The sequence below is a fragment of the Xenopus laevis genome, chromosome 8L (assembly GCF_017654675.1).
Source record: "Xenopus laevis strain J_2021 chromosome 8L, Xenopus_laevis_v10.1, whole genome shotgun sequence".
Lineage (NCBI taxonomy): Eukaryota > Metazoa > Chordata > Amphibia > Anura > Pipidae > Xenopus > Xenopus laevis.
The window spans coordinates 70,905,336-70,930,813 of NC_054385.1; the positions used below are offsets into that span (position 1 = coordinate 70,905,336).

Sequence of the window (25,478 nt, forward strand, 5' to 3'; positions counted from 1 at the left end):
GCCAGAATCCGAATATCCTCCATTTCAGATCTGCCAAGGTTGTATATTAAGGTGGCCATACAATGAGAGATCCGCTCGTTTAGCGATGTTGCCAAACGAGCGGATCTCTCCCCGATATGCCCACCTTCAAGGTGGGCGATATCGGGCTGATCTGATTGTGAATCCTAGGGCCCAACGATTGGATCATAACAAAGGGTAAACGATCGGTTGGATCGCAGGACCACATCAACGAACATCTGTCGGCCAGATATTGATCAGGGAAGCCTGTCGGATGGCCCCACACACGGGACAATAAACTTGGTCTGTCAGCATCTTTAATTGGCCCCTGTATGGCCACCTTAAGTCAATGGCTGAGGTCCCTATCCTATTTTGACGTTTCTGTGGTCTCTGCTGGAATTTGTCAAAAAATCCGACCATTTCAGACTTTTCTGAAATGAAAATGAAATTAAATCTGAAATCAGGCTTTTCGGGAAAAGGCCAAAAAAATCATACAATTCAGGTTTTTGTTTGATTTTATCGAGTTTTTACCGGAACCAATTAAATCAAGCCTTTTAAATAATAAATACGGTAAAATTGGGTATGGGCATTTGGTTGTGTTTTTTTTTTTTTTAAATAATGAGATTTATTCGGATTTTAGCAAATAACCCTCATAGTCTTTTATTGCAATTTGTGTGCAGTCTACAGCATAGTCTTGGGTGCTGTAGTGCTGGGGTGCTGTGCCGCCCTGTTCTATCCATATACATTATGCACCATGTAACTGCTCACCTCAACTCTCCCAGTCATTCACTGCTGGGCTACTGAGGTGCACATGATGCATGCATTACTAACATGACATTGAGAATATGACTACATATATAAAGTTCAATCTATTTTATTTACTTTTAACAACACATAATAATGTGTTGTGCTATATTTCTCACCCTGAAGAAAACTATTCTTTTGTACTCCTCCCATTATGGATAGAAACATTTCTGTACTGCGTATTTGAATTCACCAAGCTATAATTAGATGAGCCTAGCTCAGAATTTGCCTTTAGGACCCTTCATGTTATCTCAAAATGACCAGGGCCCACTCACCTCAAATGTCAAATTCCTTCTATCCACCATTGGTTATCCTCATCACAGAGCCTTTTTTCCTCGGGAGAAAGAAAATGTTTGTGGTCATGGCCCTTCCTCTTTTGTGCCCCTATAGTTACACCCTTCAACTTGGTCAAACAAGCATCCTGCATAAGATTTGTCTTCAGGAACTGTACTAAACAGTGCAAACACTAACATATGGCCAATATTGGTTCCGTTTGTGTTGCAGTTCCTGTAACATCACATTTGTATCCCATGGAATTTACTGAGGGCTGGAATACTCCATGAGCATGTTGACCTTTTGTATGGCTTTAAATACATAACAAAGAGCAAGAGAAAAACAATTTGCAGCAATAAGAATAAAAATGCACATCTTGCAATGTACTGTAATATTCTTCCTTAACTGTTATTGCATTGTGAATTTTTAATTGTGCATTGCAATTTTTTATTAAGAAGTGCTTGAAGGTGTCCTTAACTTTTAGAGCAAACATAACAAATTTATAAGTAAGTCATTTTATTAAATTCACTGAGCTTTGGTGCAAACTATGAAATTTGCAAAGTTTCTTCCACTGTCGGGAGTGGTCGCTAAACAGTTTCCGGGTTCGCACAAGCTATATTAAATTCATGTAAAGGAAAATTTGTTTGTGGAAATGGGTAACTTTTGGCATTGCGAATAGTTTTTCTTTACCGACTTTTATTATATTACCCTTTTAGAGATTTAATTATTGGTTCCCAGCTATAACAAATATTTGTGGTGGTGGTAGTGGATGGCTTAAAACAATAAAATAAATAATATTTATGCCCCTTATACCATTGTTAATATACCCTTATAGTAGGTCATATTTTAAGGAGTCTGGACAGCAAACTATGTAAGTCTTGATTGCTTTGCATTAGTCAAAATAAGTACTTGACTTAAAATCTGACTCCAGACCTTCAGCATTTGTAAGTGTTTGTCAGAAAAAAAACTCGCAGATTGTGGTTTAACACAATAATTTTAATATTTTGCACATTTATATTTTTTGTCACAACATTAATTAATTAATATTACAGAACTAAGAGAAAGTTTGTACTGATTCGGCGGAACAGACACAAACCCCTACATAGGACTATGCTAGTCAACACAAAGACGAAAGCACAACACGGAAAAACACTTCTCATTTATAGGATTCCATGGTATGATAAATCATACAGTGGTGGGTAGGTAGAAACATTTTATAAAATAAATTAACTCCATTCAAAAATATCATTGGTTAGTTGTGAGTCTTGAGTTTATGTTTGTTCAAATAAATGTGCAATGCTTGTAATGAACTACAGTGATTGTGTTAGCTCTAGTACATGAAGAGCCGTCTAAGTCTTCAGCTAGATTGGATTCCCATATCTAAAGAGGGCTGTGCCTTTGTACTGGTTGTGAGTCTTTCCTCAAGTTCAGGCATTGTGTCCTTAAGTGGACAGAGCAGAATACTTTTCATAATTTTTCATTTATGGTAGGGGTTCAAATACAGGTTTTGCAGCAGGTGGCTGGTATGCATCTTTTGAACCTCCTGTGAAGGTGATCAGATATTTTCGGAGGTCAAGTAATTGTAACATGAAGGACAAAGGATGGCTGTGTTGATTCACTTCTCATTTTGAAACTTTGGTAGATAGCTGGAGAATACTTTAACTGCAGAGATTACTGAGAGTACTTTAACTCCAGAGATTACTGAAAAATCTTTGGTGGCTGGGGAAGAACAAGCAAAATGTTCAGCAAAGCAGGTTTGATGCTGATAACCTGAAGTTTACTTTATCACAAGAAATTTCCCAATCAACAACAAGATGAAGGAGTGAGGACTGTGTTATCATAGCCTCAATCCAAAGTGCTTTTAATGATCTCCCCTACATTTGCTGTCATTGTACGTTTTTAATAATGGAAATGAGTAAATTAACTTTGTGTGCTGAGTTTTTAGAAGAAATTACATTGTGTAGGTTCAAACTGTTGAGTTGTACATGCAATTTGTTCTAAAAGATTAAATGGCAAAAGGCCATAAAGTTATAAATGTTTTTGTGTTTGTTCCATTATTAGATTTCCAATCCAGACACTCTTAGAGCTGGAATATGAAGCACAGTTGATGCTGAAGTGAAGGATGCTGAAAATGAGGCTTTGACTTGATCAGATTTACAAGACTTGAAATTTCCATGAGCTCTGGTCTTTATAATCAAGGCAGTCAGTGGCATTGAAATTAAGCTTCCATGAAGCAGTTTGGTCCTTGTAGTCTAAGCAATCCACTGAGGTGAAGCCAAGACTGGCAGCTCCATATCCCTGGGCAGAAAGGGATGCCGGAGATTGGCTGAGGTGGCTACCCATTGTAGGTGTGGCAATTGGGCTCAAGGTGGCACCAGGAGCAGAGAGTTGTGGGTGCATAGGAGACAGATAGGATCCACAGTCCAGCCCTGTGAAATAAGATGAAGATCCTCCATAGCTCTGAGTATAAGCAGGGGCCTGACTATAGGTCATTGGGTAGCCAGTTGACCTCTGCATGCAGGGATTAGTCACAGCAGAGAGAGGATCTGGAATCGGGGAAATGGAGGCTGGACTCCATATGGACACTGTTGCACTAGCTGAGGAACTAGGGGTAACTGCAGTGCCAGGAGGAGGAGGACTGTACTGCCCATTGGTGCTTGCCTCTGAGTTTGTCTCCCTGGCAGGGGATGTCTTCTTCTTAGCTGGTCGAGGCTTAGCTTGTCCAGTGCTCTGCTGTTGTTGCTGGCGACATTTTGCCCTTCTGTTTTTAAACCAGACCTGCAGCACATAAAAAGAGGAAGAAAAACATAAAGGGGTTACTAAATAATAAAATTATTATTTATTATTAAATTAATAGCAACGATTAAAGCATCATACTAATGTATACTATGAGTGATGCAAACAGTGCCATGTGCTGGGTTTTGCACTTACTAAAGGGTGCAATGTTTGGCCTGTTGTGTCCCCCTACCTATAGTAAAAAAGCCTACATTCTCCAGTGTAGGCCATCAATGAATCTGGACATACAGTATAGAGGAAATAGTATACTAGATGGTAAAAATTAGGACTGTCAGTAATCAATCATTCATATCTTACCTGCACTCGGGATTCTGGTAAATTTATCTTTAGAGCCACCTCCTCCCTCATAAAAATGTCAGGGTAACGTGTTTTAGCAAAGAGGGATTCCAAAATATCCAGCTGCGCCCTGGTAAAAGTTGTTCTCTCTCTTCTTTGTTTCCGTGGGTTTGCTGAGGGGGAAATTGAGATTTTAATTAGTAAAGATATTTACAGTGCTTGCGGTATTCATATTGTGCTAAGTATATCTTAGCTAGATGTTCAAAAATGACCTAATCTGTATTAAAAAAAATACTTAATAGGCTATAAAACAAATGTTTTATTTTTATTATGGAAATATTGGATAACAATTACATTACAGAGACATCGGGAAGGGATAACTACTTTACATTACAGAGACATTGGGAAGTTAGAATGTAAGTAACCACATACTCTAAGGCAGTTTCCTGCATATTATTGTGCCATAACATCTAAGGAAGATCAGTTTATAATTTAGTATAAGGACAGTGGCACATGGAGGTACTTGCTCATCTACATGCTTCCTCATGTTCGTTGCAAAATGTCCTCAAATTATTTTAGAACCAATTTCATCAGTATGCAGCTACATAAAACTATTAGAAACTATTCAATGAACCTAAATGTTGTGATTTAACTAATGCGATAATTAATATCTTAATTTTAGGTTGTGCATGCCTTCACTGATGTAAGGAATTAGATCATATGTATTATAGCTTTGTTTCAACTTTCTTAGCTGTGTTCAACTTAATCAACAAAAGGCCTAATTTGTGTTGCAGATAAAACATTTGTGCTTGAATAGCTTTTAAATGAAGCATCACTGAGACATTGTAGGACCCTTGTTTAGTTGGCTATACAACCTTATTTTATTTACGTGATTTACCTGAATTGAAATTCAGGGCATGATACTTTTTAATGTAGAATTATCAGGTTGTTGGAAATGCTTGTAGAATTATAAAGCCTGGCCTCCAATTTGGTTTTCATTGTTTTCCTCACTGTGCTTATATATACATACAATTGATATTGTTTTACTGACAAGCTCCACAGTGCTGTGCAGTAATATAAAATAAACAATAAATGAAACTATAAATAAAGTTTGATCTTGGACAAAATATGTTAATTCAAAAGTACTTAAAAAACTATGAAGAGTGGTTCGGCTATTTACTATTCATTTAAACATTTAAGTGATTCTTATTAAGTTAATTAATTTTATAAAAAAATGTAAAGGAATTTATTGCATTCAAACATGGCTAATAAAATTCTACATCTAAGTCTGATCGTATTTAACAGTCCCTGTTTAATTATTAATAAGTAAAACTTAATGCAATGTTAACATAAGGACTGTTATATATAATTGTTATATTGTTCAATAAAACTGGTTCCTTACACTGAACATATTTTGAAAAAGAAAATGCAGATAGATATTCTAGCATCATACCCAACTACAGTAATTCTGAAGAAAATTCATTGTAATACTAAATGAAATAATAAAAACTTACTTGGGTATCCTACAGCTGAGTGCAGAAGGTCCATTCCAGTACCAGCTAAGGTTAGTCCATTGACTGCATAATGAGGCTGTTTGATGTAGGACATCATTTCAGTGACCAAGTATCAAGGGACTTCAATAAACTTGATGGGTTTTTTTTGGTATGCTAGCCTCAGATTAGAGTTTCTTTATTCTCAGTTGATCCGAATAGAGGTCTTTTCTCAGCTGAATCTGTAAAGTACACATCAAAATCTGAGATCCACTCCACTAAACTAATCGAAGATGCAAAGGATGGTACTTTGTGCTCAACTGTGTCTTATACCAGTAGTCCAAGGCTGGGACAGAAACTAATTGCAGGTGAGACCAGATTGTTTAAGGTCCCTCTTCAGACCACTGACTAATTAAGCCAAGGATGCTCCTCCCACATACCTCCCATTCGCTGCCCCAAACATTGCCTGCTCTCCCTCCCCCATTGTGAGGTGGAGATATAACAAACCATTGGGGTGGAGAAACACAATATCTGAGAAAATAAAATGAATCCATTGGCCCACCAAGTTTCATTATAACAAAGACTTTATCAAGAGGTAAATAGTTCCAGTTTTAGATAAGATGGTATCTCTGATAACATATCATATTGTTTTGATAATTGTCCCTAATAACCTCATAATAATAGGTTCTAATGAACCATAACATAACAAATCAAGGCCACTGCCCACCATAAAAAGACATTTTTTATTTTATATGTTCCTACGAAGGATACATGTATTTTTCTGCTTAAAATATTAGGGAAATCTTGTGCTCCCCAGAGCATTACAAAACCATTGTAAAGGGATTCCTATTGTCTCAAACTACTTTGGTTACATTTGATGGTGTAGATTGCAAATAAATCAACCCTCGAATGCTTCTCCAGCTCCTACTATTGAAAGTCAAATTTACTTCTATACAGTGTGATCCTCAGGGGGGTAATGATACAGGACAATGGACACTCATGGGGTTCTGGATAACACAAAGAGTTTATTTAGCATGGGCAAAATGGGTGATGTGTCCCCAGCTAATATCCTATTACACCTTTTTGTTTGGGCGTCAATGACTATCACCAAGGGTGTGTTAATACAGTGCTAATTAGGTAAACAGAGATAGAGGAATCTGATGAGCAGCTTCATTAGGATAACATCTGGGAGAAAAGCTTCTAAATGATTATCTGTGCCCCCTCCAGACGGGTTTCCCTGGGGCTTGTTCTTGCAGAGGCATTTTAGGAAAAAAGCACAAGACTTTACAGTTTATATTAAATTATTTTTTAGTGCATTTGATGTCCCGTTTAACATTTTTTCATGACATGAATGGTATGCCTGGATAATATTTACCCATTTAATGGGAAACATGTGAACTAAGTTCCAGTACAGATAATTTACCTTTTTTAGGATAGATTGTTCACACAGTATAGCAAAAGTGAGCCATGGCAAACAGTCACATAAGGACTTTTACTGTGATTATATATCAAACATAAACATCACGTTACTTATAAAATTCAATGAACTTTTCATCAGTGATAATAATGTTATATAAAATATAAATACAAGAATAGTTGGCAGTAATATCAGTATAAGTAAAAGATGCACATGGAATTTTATATTTATGGCTCAGAAAATCATTCCTATTGAAATAGCAGTGGGTGAGATTTCAATTTTTTTAAACAAAGGATTGTAGCCTTTTATAGAGGTTGGGTTGTTATAATACTAATTTCTGTATCATGGCAGTGATCATTTTATCTGGAGCACCATTTCCTTCTCTGGTTCATACATCTTGGTTTCTATCACTCACTGATGGCTTGTGGACTTGTGAATATTTTGTAGCAATTTGCAATTAACATATGAAAGCATTACAGACATCAGCACAAAATGGCAGAGCATCCATTCCACATATTTGACTGTAATTAGTGTGAAGCTGACCTGCCATAATACACTGCTCCTTGAGATATAATTAAGTTGTCATTAACACTAACAGGTAGCTAATTACTTCCCACTGTTTAGTGAAACATTGTGTACCAGTAAGTTAGAAGATCTGTCTGCTGGTGGAGTGTGAGGCAGACAGACCCAACCCGTCATATGGTCAATTATCTTCAATTACTGAAATCCAAGGCTGGGTTTCCACTTTGTAAAGCACAAACATTAATGGGTGTGAGGTCCATGTCTCCTCTAACATCCTGTTAATTGTTAGTTCTAAAATCCAGTCGGCCATATAAAGTAATAAAATAATTGTTTTTTTTTATCCTAAAAATACATTAGTTTGAATTATTTTGTCATTTTTGCAGAAAACCTCTCTGCTTAGGGATGTTGATATGTGGGCAATGGGTATTTTACATATAGACTGCAGATCCCTAGATTAGTCCATAACTGTCTACAAAGAAAACTCTGCACACAGGTCAATTATTGAACTGTGAAATTATTTATACCCAAACTGGCCTAATATCTGTGAGGTGAAACTGACAAAAAGATTAATAATAATGAATTAAAAATGTACACTGCTGTGTATGTACATATGTATATCAAAAAATATATACATACATACTTTTAGTATTGAGATTTTATTTTAATGCTGCATACTGGAAAATCTGTGCACCCAACAAATCCATTGGCATGTTCAGAAAGCCATGCATACAGAGAAATAGTATATGACAATTGTTACAAATAATTTAATAGGATATTGTGTCTCTAATGTAGCTTTCTGGAAATGCCCTGATAAATTAAATATTAGTCTTAGACACTAATACTAACACCTATATTGGATAGTTTATTATAAACCAAGCAGTAAAAACATTCATACAAGATATGGATTTCAGTATTCAGTAGTCACAACTAGCAATCCATTCTGCTCCAGCTGCCCATAGTGAGCCTTTAGGTTGTGAAAAAAAAAACAAGGAGCCCAAGTAATAAATAAATAAAAAGAGCTGAGTAAACTGTGATATTAATTAATGCATTTTAATAAAAAAGAAATTGAGCTATTATTTTGTATAACCCTGTTCCTCTTCACATTGTCTTGAACAAGGCAGTGTCCATGTGAGTTTAATTGTATCTATTTTGGACTGCTTTTTTCTTGATCATTTAGTATTGTTTACTTGTCTGACAAACCATCAATTCTGTGAAACAGATTAAACAGTTTTTGCTGGGTAAAGAGGCCTGAGAACAGTTTTTGGTGTGGAACTAATATGTGGCAGACATAGAGATCTAGGGAACAATGCTCTACCCATATAATTGGTACTTACCAATTAGCAGCAGTTTCAGCCACAGTGAATCTAATATGCAGTCCTGCTGTTTTCTGCAACAAAACACAAAATCCCATTTATGTTGACACACTAACCATAACTTTCTTATGGAGTGGAGTTTGGAGCAGTGAGTTGTGGTAAGGAGATTTGCATGATCTGCACAAGTCCCATTAAACCCCTAGTGAAACAAAAACAGTTTGACCCTATTAAGAACAAGTATTCAGGATTATATTCCCAGAAAGAACAATTGCTAAACTGTCCCACTTACACATTCACTGTAGGCGGTCTAAGAGTTAACAGGGGGCCTGATTTACTAAATTTGGGAACTGTTCAATCACATTGGGATTAATTTCTCTCGGAATAATAGAGCCTTGTATGTGGAATTAGGGCATATTAACCCTTTATCTACACATCCAGCCAACTGTATCAGGCCTACTAAATAAAAATTCAATTAAATGTTTTATAAATGTGTAACTATGCAGTCTGTCTGTGTATTGTGTATAAAGGGGTCTCTGCTAAACAAACGGGTATATCAATGTCCCAGGCCCCTGGGAAATCCAGTGCTTCATCTCCTCTATTATTTCCACTCATCCCAGAGGTCCTATTTGTCAGAGATCTGAACAGATTAGTTGGTGATTTCACCTAAAACTGAACTGATGGTAGACACAAGCTGAAGAGTCCCCTTACACACTTTTAAATAAGATTAAATGGATCTGTGTTGCATTGAAATTCATTTTACCCCCTTTACAAGAGCTACATTTTCATTCAGTTGAACATAAACCTTGCATACCTCCTAAAAACCTATATGGTATGGATTGATCATTTCCCTATTAGCTTTAGTTTCTATCATTTTATTAAATTGTAGGGCTTGTTAAATTTGACTTTCTTATTCCACTAAATATTATTTGTAATTTATCCATACAGGCTGCTTGGGATGGGGTACCAGTATTATGCTGGCAATATTATGCATGAATATTAACCACCCAGTCCCAGAAGATAAATATATTACAAGCATCTTGAATGCTTGTGCACAACTTTCCAATATAGTTATAGAACAAGCTCAAGATGAAGTTCGCACTTACTTATAACAAAGGTTGCCTCACATCCCACATGAATAAGCATGATATGAGCCCCAGTTCCGTGTTGCATGCTTTCCTTGCTAAGGAAGATTTGCATGTCACAAGTCCACCCATTGAATATGAACTCACTGAATTGAGTCAGCGGTGTATATCGTAATGACAAATCCTTTGCCAATGGTGCTTTCTTATTAAAAACACCCATAATTCTTTGTTAGCAACATGTTGGGGCCTCTGCTGTTATGCATAAAAACACAAAAATGCCAATAAAACTTCACTGGGATGAGGCAAGTTGAAACTATATCAATAAAGCTAAAATATTTGCAGACTGTATCTTTACTAGAAGCATATCCCCGCACTGATGAACCTGCAGTCTATTAGATGCCTTGTTAGAGAACAAGAAAAAAGCACATGTATCTGAAAGCAGGTGTAAGTCAACATGCAGTTAATATTGCAGTAAACACTAAGCCCTTTACTCTCGGTCTTGGTGTTTTGTATCCAATAGAATCTCAAAACTTTTGTTCTATGTTATGAATTATGGCAGCATTTCATTTTCCTGGTGTGCATTCATTTTAAAATAATACAAAACAAATCCAGAAATATAAAAAAATATATAAATAAAACAATCCCGTTTGAAAAGGAAAATATGGAAATGCCTCTAAGAAAGGCTAGGCGTTGTCTTACTGGAAACTTTATAGAACAATAAAATATCTCTTCAGGGTAGGAATTAACACAGGTATCAATTAAACTGGCATGTCAGAGGGTGCCTTTACCCAGAGACAGTTCTACTTCTCTCATCTTTATTCACTATCTATCTATCTTTCTTTCTTTCTTTCTTTCTTTCTTTCTTTCTTTCTTTCTTTCTTTCTTTCTATCTATCTATCTATCTATCATCATCTATCTATCTTTTATCTATCTATCTATCTATCTATCTATCTATCTATCTATCTATCTATCTAACATCTATCTATCTATCTATCTATCTATCTATCTATCTATCTATCTATCTATCTATCGTATCTATTCATATATCCATCTGTCTCTTTAATTTATTTCTCTAAAATATATTAATCTACATTAATACTATAAATGAACTAATGTTTAAAATATTCATCTATCTATCTATCATCTATCTATCTATCTATCTATCTATCTATCTCCGCTGTTTTTATATGCTTTGAATTTCTAGAGTGTAGAGGAACTTTTCTAAAAGATCTCTTCTATATATATCTGGATCTTCATCTGGAAAACAAATTTATCTGAATAAGTAACCTTTGGGTTTTGTTTCTATCCCACTCTGTTGACCCCAACATGAAAGAAGTTAATCTAGATCAGAGCTGTAGAGCTGTATTATCAGGGGTAAGGACTTTAAATCATTAGTCATAATTTTATCAGGATGGCTAAACCTCTCTGTTTTAAATCTGGATCAGATATCCTGCGGATAGAAAAGTGGAAGGGGAACGAGAATCGGATCCTTACCTCAGAGAAGAGAGGACGAGGAGCGAGGAGTGCAGGTAGAGCTGGGCTTGTCACTTGGCTTGGAGGGTTTGCAGCATGGGACGCTACAAGGCGGGTGTCAAAAGGAAATAAGTATCACCAAAGATAGTTGGGTATCCATCTTTAAGCCGAAGGGGTTGTGATGTCATGGGGCATTGTATGAATTTCACTGGTTAATATGAGGAGTGTGGCAGTGGCTGGGGTGAGGGGGGTGGAGTAGCTTTGGAGGAGGGAGAATATACTAGGATGGAGGTGACATTGTCAGGATGCCCATCTTGGCTCGTGTGCTGAGTGTGTCAACTTAATCCTGCTATGACATGCCGGGACCAATTAGTGCTTATCCCTCTAGACGGGATGCTGACACGTTGGCTCCCTAGCAAGGCCTGGGGGAAAGACAGATGTCCCTGTGGACCAATCTGGTCCCCCATCTCAGTGCAACGCTAAAGGCAGGTGGTCGCTACTTATAACTTGTGGGTGTCCATCTGGAATAGATAGGTGCTGGTAGAGGATATTGTTTGCATTGGCAGACACTGTATACCCTTCCTGTCTTTGATCAAAACCCTGTTTTCCTACCCCGTTCACCTTTATTATTACAGTATCAACCCTTTGTGTAACCCAAAACTGAAATACACTCCCAGTCTACTACTATAAACCCATTCTGCACCCCAGTATTTTCTGCATTAAATATCCCATAACGTGAAGAAACTTGCTCAAAACCCTCCCGTGTGGGCCTAACTTTCTCCTAACTCCAAAAAAAAAACATTGGTTAAATTTAAATAATTTTTTAAATCATACTTAAATAATACATTTAGCATTTGTTTCGTCCATTATTACGAGGCTATTTTATGCTGCTTAAGAATGCAAAAAAACTAGACAATGGCAATCTTTATTGGCATCGTTATTTATACCATAATTTATACCACTTATATATGTATTGTCAGACTGCCCGTTGCCTATTTCTTTGTGCATTGTTACAGTTTGTCCACTCCTTTGAGCTGTGGGTCTGGGGCTGGCGTACCTGGACCACATTATTGTGTTAATAAACTTCAACTATAATTGTGTTCTAGACCACTTTGTTTTTCTCACTATGTATATAAAAATATATTCATAATGAAAACTACATGATATACAGGTATTGGATGTATCATCTGGATTATTGGGTTATGGGTTATTTTCTGTTTTTTTCCAGATATGGGATTTTTTGATTATTTGGCACGCCATGACTTAAAGCTACAAAATAATAATAACATATTGATATATATGTTGTGGATGGTTGTGCCATCAGTATAGATGTGTGCTAGCTTACTCATCATCCGGTACAAGGCAAAAAAACAAAAAAAAAGAGTAGGACTCTAGGGGATATGACAAATGGGTAATTTGGAGATGTCTGGAAAATTGACCCCATACCTGTATATACATGTGCATTGGATTTAAATCAGCCCACAGTGTACTGTCTTACAAGTCACGTCATATAATTCAAGTAAAGCAATGGTTTGTCAGCCCTGGTTGTTATATGGATGATCTGCAGAGAGAAGGTTACTTTTAATAGATGGTAGCTGATTTAGACAAAACTTTCTTAGCAGTATCAGGTCTTGAGTTCTGTTATGCCTGATAAATATGTCGCTATGAAATCACAGCATCCCAAGAAAAAAGAAATACAGTGAGAGGACAACTGTACAGATAAACACAGTAAACAATGAGATAGACACTTCCAGCAAACCTAACCCCTTGCCTGTGTTTTATGTCTTTCTAAAAATACAGCTACTGTAAATTACTTTTCTGAAAGATCATAATAACAGCGTCAGCATTAAAGGGCTAGATTAGGATTCACCTAATGTAAATAGAAGGTTTTTGGTGAAATTGTCACATTATATTTTAATTCTAAAAATCAGTATTCTTTCTTTAAACACATTTATAAATGACTATTGAAGTTACAGTTACAAATCCCCAGTCACCGTTAAGTGTTGAATTGTTTGTTGTCTCGTTCCCATTACATTTACCCCCTTAAAGGGTAATTTTATTTTGTTCTGCCCATGAGGACCCACACAGCTCCAGGGGCCTGAGTTAGTCACAACCCTTGCACCATAGTGTAGTTATGTTTTGTGGCCCACATATATATTATGCATAATACATTTTCCTGGATTTCACACCATTTTTTTCTGGTCCCTTGAAAAACGTAAATGGGGGTTCTGCTGTATATATCTAGGAATGGGTACTGGTAACACACCATTTGCTCAGTAACAAGAGATTATTTGCTGGAGGATTTATGCTTGATACCAGTTTTGCTGTAGTAATAGGGGATTCCGTCAGTTTTCTCATTCCAAAATAGGGTTACTATTTACTGAAGTGTGAATTTTATCCTTCTCTAACTAGTCAAATATACACAAAACTGGTGAAAAGATGTGAATGTGCAAAGTTAATTCACCTAACGTGTCATACTCTCTATAAGGTGGAGTGGCAAGTTTTCATCTTTGATGAAGATATTTATGTTACAGGGCAACCCTTTTATATAAATAAAAAAAAAACCTTTATTGGCTAACTAATATAATCATAGCAAGCTTTCAGACCATTTTAGTTAATTTTTCAAGCTGATTACAATGAAGCTGTGGTGTTCGGTGGTATATACAACATTCAGCTCATAGGTCTGCAGATAAGGTACAAGATAATGTAGGTCAAAGAGGCTGAGTATAAATTAGGGCTGAATTATTGGAGTGTAGAAACAAAGGAATTCCATATGATCTCTTAGTCCAGATTCAGACATGTTGGTATTTCTGACCTGGTGAAGTCCTTTCTTAGTCCACATAATTAGCCATAAATCCAAGGCCCAGGTTTAGTCCCTTCTTCAGAGAACTGAAAGTTTTCATTAATTTGTATTCCCACACTTTTCTTTCATTGTCTGTTTTAAAATTGCACTCAAGAAAAAAATTCTTAAATCCTTTATGGAGGGCCATTGAAATGATTTCCTATTGGTGTGTCCAGTTTTTTATTGGTTATAGTGAATCGGTGGTGTGTATTTCTCTTTCTCAGGCTTTGCCCAGTCTCTCCTATATATAGTCCCCCTGCTGTGCATTTAGTGCATTGTATTAAGTACACTACATTGGAAGAAGAACAGTTGTAGTGACCATGGATGCTGTATTCCTCTAATGTGTCTGGAATTGGTATTTTGTCTGAAGTCAGGATGTGTAGGCAGGTTTTGCATTGTTTTTTGCCACATGGATATGCTCCATTTTTGCAATAAGACACTTCTTGTTATTAGTGACTTTAGGTTGGGAGGCTGTCTGAATACTAGAAGGGGTGGGTCCGGAAATATGATTTTGAGCCTCTCATCCTTATGAAGTGTACCTTGTAGATCTCTGGCTATTTTTCGGAGGGTCCTTAGTTGTGGATTGTATGTAACCACTAGGGGAACCTGATTTATTTCAGGTTTTTGTTTATATTGTAGAAGGTGACTTCTGGGAATCCTGGTGGCTACATGAATGTTGGATCTACAATCATGGGGTTGTAGCCCCTGTTGATGAAGTCTGCTTTGAGTGTTTTGAGGTGGTGGTTACTTTCAGCGGTGTCTGAACATAAACGATTATATTGTAAAGCCTGGCAGTAGATTATTGAGTGTTTAGTGTGGTCTGGGTGAAAGCTGTCATACATTAGATATGATGGTTTGTCCGTTGGCTTTCGATATATGGTAGTGTAACAACTTACTGCCCTGGTGGTCTAGTGATGCGGCGGGGACGCCCGCCGCACCATCGACAGGGACGCCTGCCACGCTGCTCCTCTTCATCTTCACTGCTGGTCACTTAGGGCGCGCGCATTTCCGCAATTTGTGTGCACATTGGCACTGGCGTGTTTACGTCAGCGTGCAATGGCGCGAATTTCAAATAGTACTTAAGGGACCTTTGTAATTGTAAACATTGCCCGTTATAGGATCATTCTAACAGAGTTCCTAGTACTTTTGGTCTGCAATTCTGTCTGTTTTCTGATACCTGTTGTGACCCCTGCCTGCTTTTGACGATTCTGACTTCTGTATCCTGACCCTGCCTGGTAATCAACTCTACTGTATCCGTATCCCTTCTGATTGATCTCCTGCTTTGACCCTTGCATGTATGACTTCACTTGTACTCTGCCTGCACCGACCCGGCCTGATTTGACTATGCTTTCTGTCTACACCTTGTACTGTGACCTTCTGCCCAAAGACTTTGCTTTACGTTCGTGCCCCTTTCCTTGTCCAGAACCCTTAGCTTGGCACCTCTCTTTTTAAGACCTGGCGGCATCCGATTAGCCGAGGGCTAGGTGAAAGGCGGCTGTTAAAGGCGAAAGCAAGAGCTGTGAACAGGGTGCTTAGCATTGGTTCTGGATTGAGGGTGCCAACCGTAACAGGTAGTTTGAATAGTATTTTCCCTGATGTGAATGGTTGTGTCCAGAAAGTGGATGTGAGTGGGAGAGTAGCTCATTTTCAAATTGATAGTTGGATCAAAGTCTTGAATAAATTCTTGTTCAGTATCTGTCCATATTATGAATATGTCATCTATATAGCGGAGGTATGTCAAAGGCTTGGTGTTGCAGGTGGAGAGGAAGTCCACTTCTGCACCAGGTCAGAAATACCAACATGTCAGGATAATATGGAATTCCTTTTATTCTACACTCCAATAATTCAGCCCTAATTTATACTCAGCCACTTTGACTCACATTATCTTGTAGGTTATCTGCAGATCCCCTCTTAAATGACTTTGACACCTCACACATAGATTGATATTCCTTTTTGTTGGTCATTTGACCTATGAGCTGAATGTTGTATATATACCACAGAACACCACAGCTTCATTGTAATCAGCTTGAAAAAGGAACTAAAATGTTCTGAAAGCTTGCTATGATTATTAGTTAGCCAATAAAGATATCACCTTTATACCACTTTTGTTATTTTTTTATTTCAAAAGGGTTGCCCTGTAACATTTTTACTGGCTAACACGGTACAACAAATTTACCTGCAATTACAATGAAGATATTTAGAATATTTTTTTTTTTTGAGATTGTGGCCTCAACCCTATAAGCAACCAAAAACTGTCACAAAGCCGGAAATTAAAAAATAAGCACCTAGTTTGAGGCCACTGGAATCAACATCCTAGGGGATGCTGCTCCCGAGCCACTGGTTGGGGATCACTGATTCACAAGGTTACATATTAGCATAGATATGAGAGGGCATTGGAAGCAGGCACAGACTAGAATTCAAAATAGGCTCTGTTATTTCAAGTACAGAGAGGCCCAAACCACTCCCCACCAGCCCAATATATAGTGACTATGGCATCTTACAGCAGCCCCTCTGGCATTTGTCAGAACACTCAGGATAGGCTGATGTGGGGATGCAGATACCTCTGGGCAGGATGGTATTAAAGAGTCTGTGAAAAAAGTGTACAGCATATATCAGGAAAAAAGCGATAGTCTTTAATCATTGTAGAAGGTAGATTTGAGCTGTATTGAGGAAACAGTTGAAAATCTTTACAGCATTTAGAAAACCATTATTAATATATATATATAAATAAATAATATTACAGATAAAATAGTTTATGTATATATACTTCCCTTGTGTATTACTTACTCTGTATACATTCTGTATATATAGTGGATTTTTATAGTATGATATGCTACAAACAGCATATTATAGTATACAGTATATTATATGTGTGTGTGTGTGTGTGTAAATATATGAAGGTAGAAATATTTGTTAATATGTATGTAGCTAGCAAATTTGATAATGTTAAAATAAGGCAACCTTTTATTGCACAGGGCCCTGTCATTACCAAAGCACAAAAAACAATGGGGCTAAATAAACACTGGGCAAATTTGCCCATGGGCAGTTACCTATAGCAACCAATCAGTGATTAGCTTAAAGCCAGCTGCAAGTAGAACAATGAATGCAGCAATTTGATTGGTTGTCATGGGTAACTGCCCATGGGCAAATTTGCCCAGTGTTGATAAATGACCCCTACTATGTATTACTGTACAGTAAATTACAGTGGGCCTCAATGTATATATATATATATATATATATATATATATATATATATATATATATATATATATATATATATATATATATATATATATATATATATATATATATATATATATGCTAATATATTCTGTTTGGCCTGTTTGATCAGTGCCCCTGACCTTATAACAAGGTTAAACATTGCAACCTGCTATAGTTCCAGTATCTAGTGTAGATAAATGTTTACTGCAGATATCACTCCATATGGCCTTCAAACTGGGCTTTTAGAAATATATAATATAGTTTCCTCTGGAGGCAACTTTGGGCTATTAAGCGATCAGTTGGACATAACGCCAGCAATGGAGAGGCATTTTCGGGAAAACTTGTTGCCCGCAGCCACGTCTAAAAAACGCAGGTAACAAATCTTGCGTGTGCCACTGCCCTAAAAGAGCAACTACGTTTTTCACCCCAAGACTGCCCAAACTCCCATTCAACTGCAGTCATTCATTTCTTTAAGCATCACAATTTAGGAACTCAGAGAATAGTGATTTGCACATACTGAGTTCAGTACTTGAGCCTACCCATAGATAGAATAGAGAAATGGAAAGAAAAGAGCACCAACTAGATTTAGTACACACTATAGTGCATGTGGCACAATTAACTCTAAGGCCTACCCTGACTCATCTCAAAAAAATCTGTTTGTTTTAAGAGGATTAACCAGCAAATTGCCTCTAATGCAACAATTTATAGTAAAGGCAAGGAGGATATAAACTAGAAGCAATGAAACAACCTCTGCAAGCTATTCAAGGACGTGGTTGCAATAAGGCAACCTGGATATGTTAGTGCTTGCACAGATGGGCATCTCATATATTTTAATACTGTAAATTTAAATGAGATGGTTTAGCATTTAAAAGTGTTGAACTCAAAGCTGCTACTTTGTGTTTGATTTACTTGCCATTTGGTTTCACATGTATTTCCCTCTTGTGTAGTGAAGCAGAATAAACCCATTTTGCAAGAAAAATAGCAGCACATTTAAGGGCTAGATAATATTGACTGCTACATATTATTGACTTTAGCATATAGTCTAATTGCCATGCTATTTTCAGTAGCTACAAATGCTACAGTACTCTGATGCTTCTTTATTTTCCTGTTTAGCACCATAGCCTTCCTATGCCAGTAACAACAGGCCAAACTATGCTTTGGAACTACAGATCCCAGCAAGCTTTGTAAGTGGCTAGCAAAGAAAGGGATTTGTATTTCATTAAAACACATGCAGCACAGGAGTGGTATATATATATATATATATATATATATATATATATATATATATATATATATATATATATATATATATATATATACACACACACACACATTGGTTCTAAGGAAATGCTGTATGTACTGTACTTAGCTAGTAGGGTTCTGATTTAGTGGATCAGATTAAAGAACTTCATGTAACAATATATTCTCTCTGAGAATTAAAGAATTAAAGAACTTCATGTAACATTGTATTCTCTCTGCATGCTGTGTATATATATATACATGTAAACACAGACTACGCACACAAAGTGATTAAGTGAAAGTATGGCCTTGGTAGGATAAAGCATGAAATTGGAAATAATTAAGTCTAAGTTTAGCGTTATGAAGAGCCCTGTGAAGTTTGTCGACTGTTGTGGCAATCACTGGGTTAAGCTGTAGGGAGGGCTGGTGAAAGGAACATGTTCCTTGGACCCTAATCCCTGGACGCAAGAGAACACGCGCTTTTAATTAAGGAAGCAGATTAGCCCCATCTGTCCATCAAGATTGACTCCTCATCAAACTGGGGCAACAACAGCAAACAAGGCAACACTTTGTGAAGCAGCAGCTTGGACCTGTTGCTCCATTCACACTGGGAACCAGGCAATCTGAAATTCACCATACAAAAAGACTTCCACTGTTAACATGCTCAGAAATAGCAAAGTTAGGTTCAGTTTGAGATGACATTAATTTGTCTCTAGGGGAAATAAACTGACCAGAGATTGGCCCTTGGATAAAGTGCTACAGATTTTTAACAGTAACAATATAACACTTGTTGATAAGGCAACATTAATCACCTCTCTTTATATCTGATTATAGTTGTATACAATAAATATCTATATTGTCTGTGATGCTTGTGATCCATTAGCTGTATTGCCCTCATTATATCCTGTATAATCTCATATTTCTTTATATAAACTCCCTGTCCAACCCATCTTTCCTTCACAAAAACATTTCATTTTAACCCACTCCATTACTCAATTTATACTTTTTCCTGACTTCATAACTTCCCTTATAACTGCTCCCATAATTCCTTGTAACTCCTCCTGTTGCTCCATACAAGTTACATAGTTACATAGTTAAATTGGGTTGAAAAAAGACAAAGTCCATCAAGTTCAACCCCGCCAAATGAAAACCCAGCATCCATACACACACCCCTCCCTACTTTTAATTAAATTCTATATACCCATACCTATACTAACTATAGAGCTTAGTATCACAATAGCCTTTGATATTATGTCTGTCCAAAAAATCATCCAAGCCATTCTTAAAGGCATTAACTGAATCAGCCATCACAACATCACCCGGCAGTGCATTCCACAACCTTACTGTCCTGACTGTGAAGAACCCCCTACGTTGCTTCAAATGAAAGTTCTTTTCTTCTAGTCTAAAGGGGTGGCCTCTGGTACGGTGATTCACTTTATGGGTAAAAAGGTCCCCTGCTATTTGTCTATAATGTCATCTAATGTACTTGTAAAGTGTAATCATGTCCCCTCGCAAGCACCTTTTTTCCAGAGAAAACCCCAATCTTGACAGTCTACCCTCATAATTTAAGTCTTCCATCCCCCTAACACTCTCTAACATTTCATATAAAGCTTAAAAATAACTCCTATTGCTCTTACTATCACTCACTATAACTCCTACTGTTGCTCTTTACAACACTCTCTCCACTCGACACATAAAGCCTACAAATAACTCCTCCTATTGCTCCATACCACCATCTGACTTTTGATATAAAGCTTCCCATTAACCCCTGCTACTGCTCAAAATTTCACTCCCTTCTTATTTGTTTATCTGCTTAACCTCCCTATAACTCCTACCCAGAACCTATCATTTTTCTCCATAGATCTACTAAATGTATTGAATGCATTTAAACACTCTGAATATCCCACCATATTGTTCTTTTAAATCAGCCTCCATAATTTCACCCGTTGCTCTCTATTCACTCTTTCTATTATTTCTCCAAATGTGTAAAAAATAAATATAATACAGATTATAGGTATATAGAAATACACATGAGTGTCAAACGACTCATTCTGAAACCAAAGCTATTACTGGGAGGTTGTGCTCTATTTATATGTATATATGGTACATAAGGTAAAATAAGTAACATAATACTGCACTCAATGGGAATACTTTCCATCTCCAATGTTAGTAAACATATCCCTTAAGGGACATGCACTCAATGGGAATACTTGTGAAAAAAATCAAGATGTATTGAAAAAATCCGACATTTCGAACAGCAACTGTGCTCTTTCTCATTCTCGTTTCTCTTTCTTGTTATCCTTGAGAAAGAGCACAGTTGGTGTTCAGATTTTTTCAATAAATCTTGATTTTTTTCACAAGTATTCCCATTGTGTGCATGTCCCATAGGGGGCATGTTTACTAACATTGGAGATAAATATCTGGAGAGATTTCTGTTGCCCATTGCAACCAATCAGATCTTTGCTTTTGTTTTCTAACTTATATGTGGCTGTTAAAATCTAATTTCTGATTGGTTGCCATGGGCAACATCTCCAGAAATCTCTCCAGATATTTATCTCCAATGTAAATATGCCCCTTGGTTAGACAACCAGCCAACATATTGGGCTTAAGATGGCCATAGACACACAGATAATATCGTACGAACAGGGTCGGACTGGGGGGCCCGGGGGGACTGCCCCCCTACTAAGACGCGTCGGGCCAGCAACAGCGGCGCTCGGCGCACAGGCAGCGCTGCGCATCGCCGGAAAAATTGTTTTTTTTGCGATTGGAAATATCTATCGAAGGGTTCTGGCCCGGCGGGGGCCCACGAGGGTCGGGGCCCACCGGGTTTTTTCCCGGTATCCCGCCAGGCCATCTTGACACTGCGTACAAAACAAATTTTGATCGGCTGCCTTTGAAGGCACCCAAACACCGGCCATTGTTAGTGCTGAGTAGTGCAGATACACGTAGAATTCCATTGTTTGTACCTGTATATCTGACGATTCAGCTTTACACGTGTGTATTGAAATCAACGATCTTTCTTGGAAAGATCTTTTCCAAGAAAGATCATTATTGTTACGTCTATGGCCACCTTAACTCTCTTTGCAGCCAACTCACAAGGTTACATAAGGTGGTTGAAGCACACACAATATCGACTACTCTCCATAAAAAGGTATGAGGCCAAAAGTTGAAAAATTTCATACAGTCATGGAACTATTAGATGACTTCTATTATTCTGATAATTTAAATCAGTGTGTATAATATTTTTATAAAACAAGTTTCCGTGGGTCATGTGACATCTGATGTTACTTAGAATTGATTATAATTACTGAGATTAAGCACCAGTTATGTAATGTATTTTACAGGTTATTGATATTTGGGCACACAGAAACAATATATATAAATATATACACTTGCCTATAACATATTGCTCCTTATAGCCGTCTTATATAACTTCCCTATGTTTTCTGGCAACAACTCATGCTATTGGCCCAACTATAAATTACCTTTTAAAGATATACTGATATGTAACACCCTGCCTTATTAATCTTCCTACCATTCCATATATTCCACTATAACTCCTTTCACTGCTTTACTTAAGTGGCCCATATAGCTAATGTTACTATTCATTTATAAATAGCCCCTTTTTGCAACTCCAAACTGCCCCATATACTGTCTTATTGTACCTGATGGTTCATTTACAAACTTATTGCAAAAAACATTATTGTTCTGTATACATTTTCCTTATATTTTATTACTCTGATAAATTATCCAGTTTATTGCTTGGGATTGGGAAGTGAGATCTATCATACAAGCATTTCTGTAAGCAGCAAACGGCGAGTTAAGGTAAAATCTTGATAACAGACCTCAGTTCATAATTGTTCCTTGGGGAAAATGAATAGAGAGTTAGTGTGTTTGTTAATCCCATTCCAATAAAAGCCACGTGTTCCTTAATTACATGACTGCAGAGCTGGAAATAACAAGGGCACTGCCGCCCCCTCGCTATCCACCTTAATTATAATACACAAGAGGATTATGAACCTGCTCCACTAGGGCATTTCATTTATGGCCATTCCCTCCTCATTAGGCAAATGGATAGAGAGAGACAGTGTAAGTATTCTTAATTGGAAATCCCTTGTCTTGGAATACGAGAGGGATTAAAAGCCGAATTGCTTGTAGAAGAAGCGGCACTAAACAGGAACCAGACATTTAATGGTGAGAAGGCATGCTATTCCTGTGAAGGGACTTTACCATCTTTTAGATTCCTCTCATTTCTGTTGGAGCTCTCTTCTATATTGAATTACCTTATGCGTCACCACAAACATTGTTGACTTTTACATACACAATACTGATTACTCCAGACCTCTTGATTTAGAGTCTCTCATCGATACAATGGTTCTCTTGCCCAGAAAGTCACTTCAGTGGGATTTCATCTCCTTTTCTGCAATAACTAATTTACTGCAGATTATAGGGGTTATTTGCTAAGAGAAAAAACGAGCATGAGCCAGAATTCTACCACAGAAGGCATAAATCAATATCTACTAATATTGTTAAAATCGCACACAAGTTGCAGCAGCATTTATCACAGTTAGTGTGTGTGTGTGTGTGTGTGTGTGAATTGAATCAAATCACTTTATGATTGAGTCAATGTGTAACAAACAGAGAGAGCCCTGAAAGCAACACCAACTAAATTCAGGTGTTAGTTCCAAGGTTTTCCATTTACTTTGCAGCTTGAGTGAAATTCATGAATGTAGGATGAACTGGTGGATCAGTTGTAGACAAGTTGCAGGGAGTGTGTGCAATTGAAAGCACCTTTAGGGCAGTGGCTGATGGGGAGATTTGTCATCGGCAATTATTTATGCTCGACTGCGAGTGACAAATCTCGCAAAAATGCGTCTCCACTGTAAATAACGGAAATCTCTGGCAGTAAAACTAACATATCACAAAGTTGCCTAAAGTTGCCTCTGGAGGAAACATTGGGTAACTTCGCGATATGTTGGTTTTACTGGCAGTGTTTTCAGTTATTTCAAATGGAGATGCATTTTCAGGAGATTTGTTGCCCGCAGTAACCATGGGCGACAAATCTCCCTGTCGGTAATTGTCCTTACGTGTGCACAATGTAGCATGCAACTTTGCTCTTTGCACTTGCACTGATATAATTGAGCTATTATGATTCATTAATTTATAATAGCATCAGCACTGAGTATCTCCCAGGCCGGTGTTACCAACTTATGATCATTGAATCACTTCTTTAATTTGGACACAAATCACTACATGACCTCTATTTTGATATGAAAGTTCTTTTCTAAGCAATCACAACACATGGAAGCAGAGCCCAAATAATGGTGAGTTCTCACATGCTAAATTTACCCAAGTTACATTTGTGTGTCTGGCTTTCTATGAATCTCCATCTGTTCCGGAAAAACATCTTCCACCATGCCACTACTATTTGGGGTAGAGACTCTGGAGGATTGAATGCATACATTGGCTGTATGAACGTGGCTGGCCATACATTTAAAAAAAATGATTGTAAGAACAAGTATTGGTACATGTACAATATGGTGCACTGCTAAGCCTCGCCAATATCCACCTACATTTTTATATTGGTCAGTTCCGGTTAGAAAATTTTCATCTGCCAGTGCACCATGTTGGCCAGTGTCGACTGCTGTTCTAGTTGTTCACACTTTACACAAATGATCTCAACAATAGGAGAGCAGCCATACTGTGTGCAGCCCTCGTCTGTTCAGTTTGTGGGTCAGCCCATGTATGGCCACCTTTAGGTTATGAACACACAGAGCTGTAGGCTCTGCTGCTCTCAGCCTGGGTATTTTTGCAAAACTTCTATCCAGATATTCTAGTAGTCACCTTTGCTGACAAAATTTAATTTTCATCTGTGAAACAACAAACATTGTTTCCCCAGTAAATACCAGTATCAGCAGTAAAAGAAAGGTTCTTTTTAATTAAATATTTGTCACTCCAAAAGGAAATGGGTCGGTTGTGAATTGACATGAAGTGTTCTCTAAATTCAAATATAATTTACAACTCAATTCAGCCTGAATGAGCAGTGGCAGTTTCTGTTGAAGCTAAGAAAATGAGTAACCTCTGGGAACTTAATAATAACAACGTATTGTATAAAGCATTAGCATGTTCCACAGTGATGTACTATAAATAGACTGCATTCCTGTTGTAAACAGATCTTTTCTGTCAAATGCTCCATTGACCTTTGTAGATAAAATTTAAATTTTATTAAACATTAGAATATCCTTGGCCTGCTGCCTTAGCGTTGGTCTTGTTCAAATACTGATATTCTTACAGTGCTCTTGGCAAAATATGCTCTAATTCCTACACAGAGGTACTGTATAACATTCAATATTTATTCTATCTATCACACCACTAAGTTTTTCTGTTACATCAAATTATGGGTTTGAAGCCCCTGAATGTTTACTGTTTCCACGTCCCATTTGGTGTTTCTTCCAAGAAGCGATAATACACAGCCTAGCATCTGCGTGCTGTTCCTGCAGCACAGTGCCCCTATAATACAGAATTTATGGTATTTAGCCCTAAAACATACAAATTTCAGGGACTGGGAAGGGAGGGGATTCCAAGGCAAATAGGAGATGGCAGGACGGCTGTGCGGACAGCAGGAGCAGGGTATTAAATCCTGATGAAAATTGATTTCCACATCCTAATCCCTATTCTCAATCTTATAGACTGCACACAACAGATATAATATACTCCACAATTATACACTTA

General features: G+C 37.3%; 1 protein-coding gene and 1 long non-coding RNA gene across 3 annotated transcripts in view; one reads left to right on the forward strand and one right to left on the reverse strand.

Moving 5' to 3' along the window:
* Nucleotides 1–2,049: 2,049 nt before the first annotated feature.
* Nucleotides 2,050–11,604, reverse strand: crx.L (cone-rod homeobox L homeolog). 2 transcript variants are annotated; one of them, XM_018228707.2, is made up of 5 exons: nucleotides 11,465–11,604; nucleotides 8,910–8,962; nucleotides 5,661–5,878; nucleotides 4,168–4,319; nucleotides 2,050–3,852 (listed from the first exon to the last, which is right to left on the reverse strand). In XM_018228707.2, the coding sequence occupies exons 3-5, from the start codon at nucleotides 5,755–5,757 to the stop codon at nucleotides 3,229–3,231; spliced, it is 873 nt and encodes a 290-aa protein (XP_018084196.1). In that variant the 5' UTR covers nucleotides 5,758–5,878; nucleotides 8,910–8,962; nucleotides 11,465–11,604; the 3' UTR covers nucleotides 2,050–3,228.
* Nucleotides 11,336–25,478, forward strand: part of LOC121397064 — a 31,619-nt gene continuing 17,476 nt past the window's right edge. The window contains exon 1 of the long non-coding RNA XR_005963402.1: nucleotides 11,336–11,499. This is a non-coding gene — a long non-coding RNA (uncharacterized LOC121397064). The remainder of the gene's footprint in view (nucleotides 11,500–25,478) is intronic.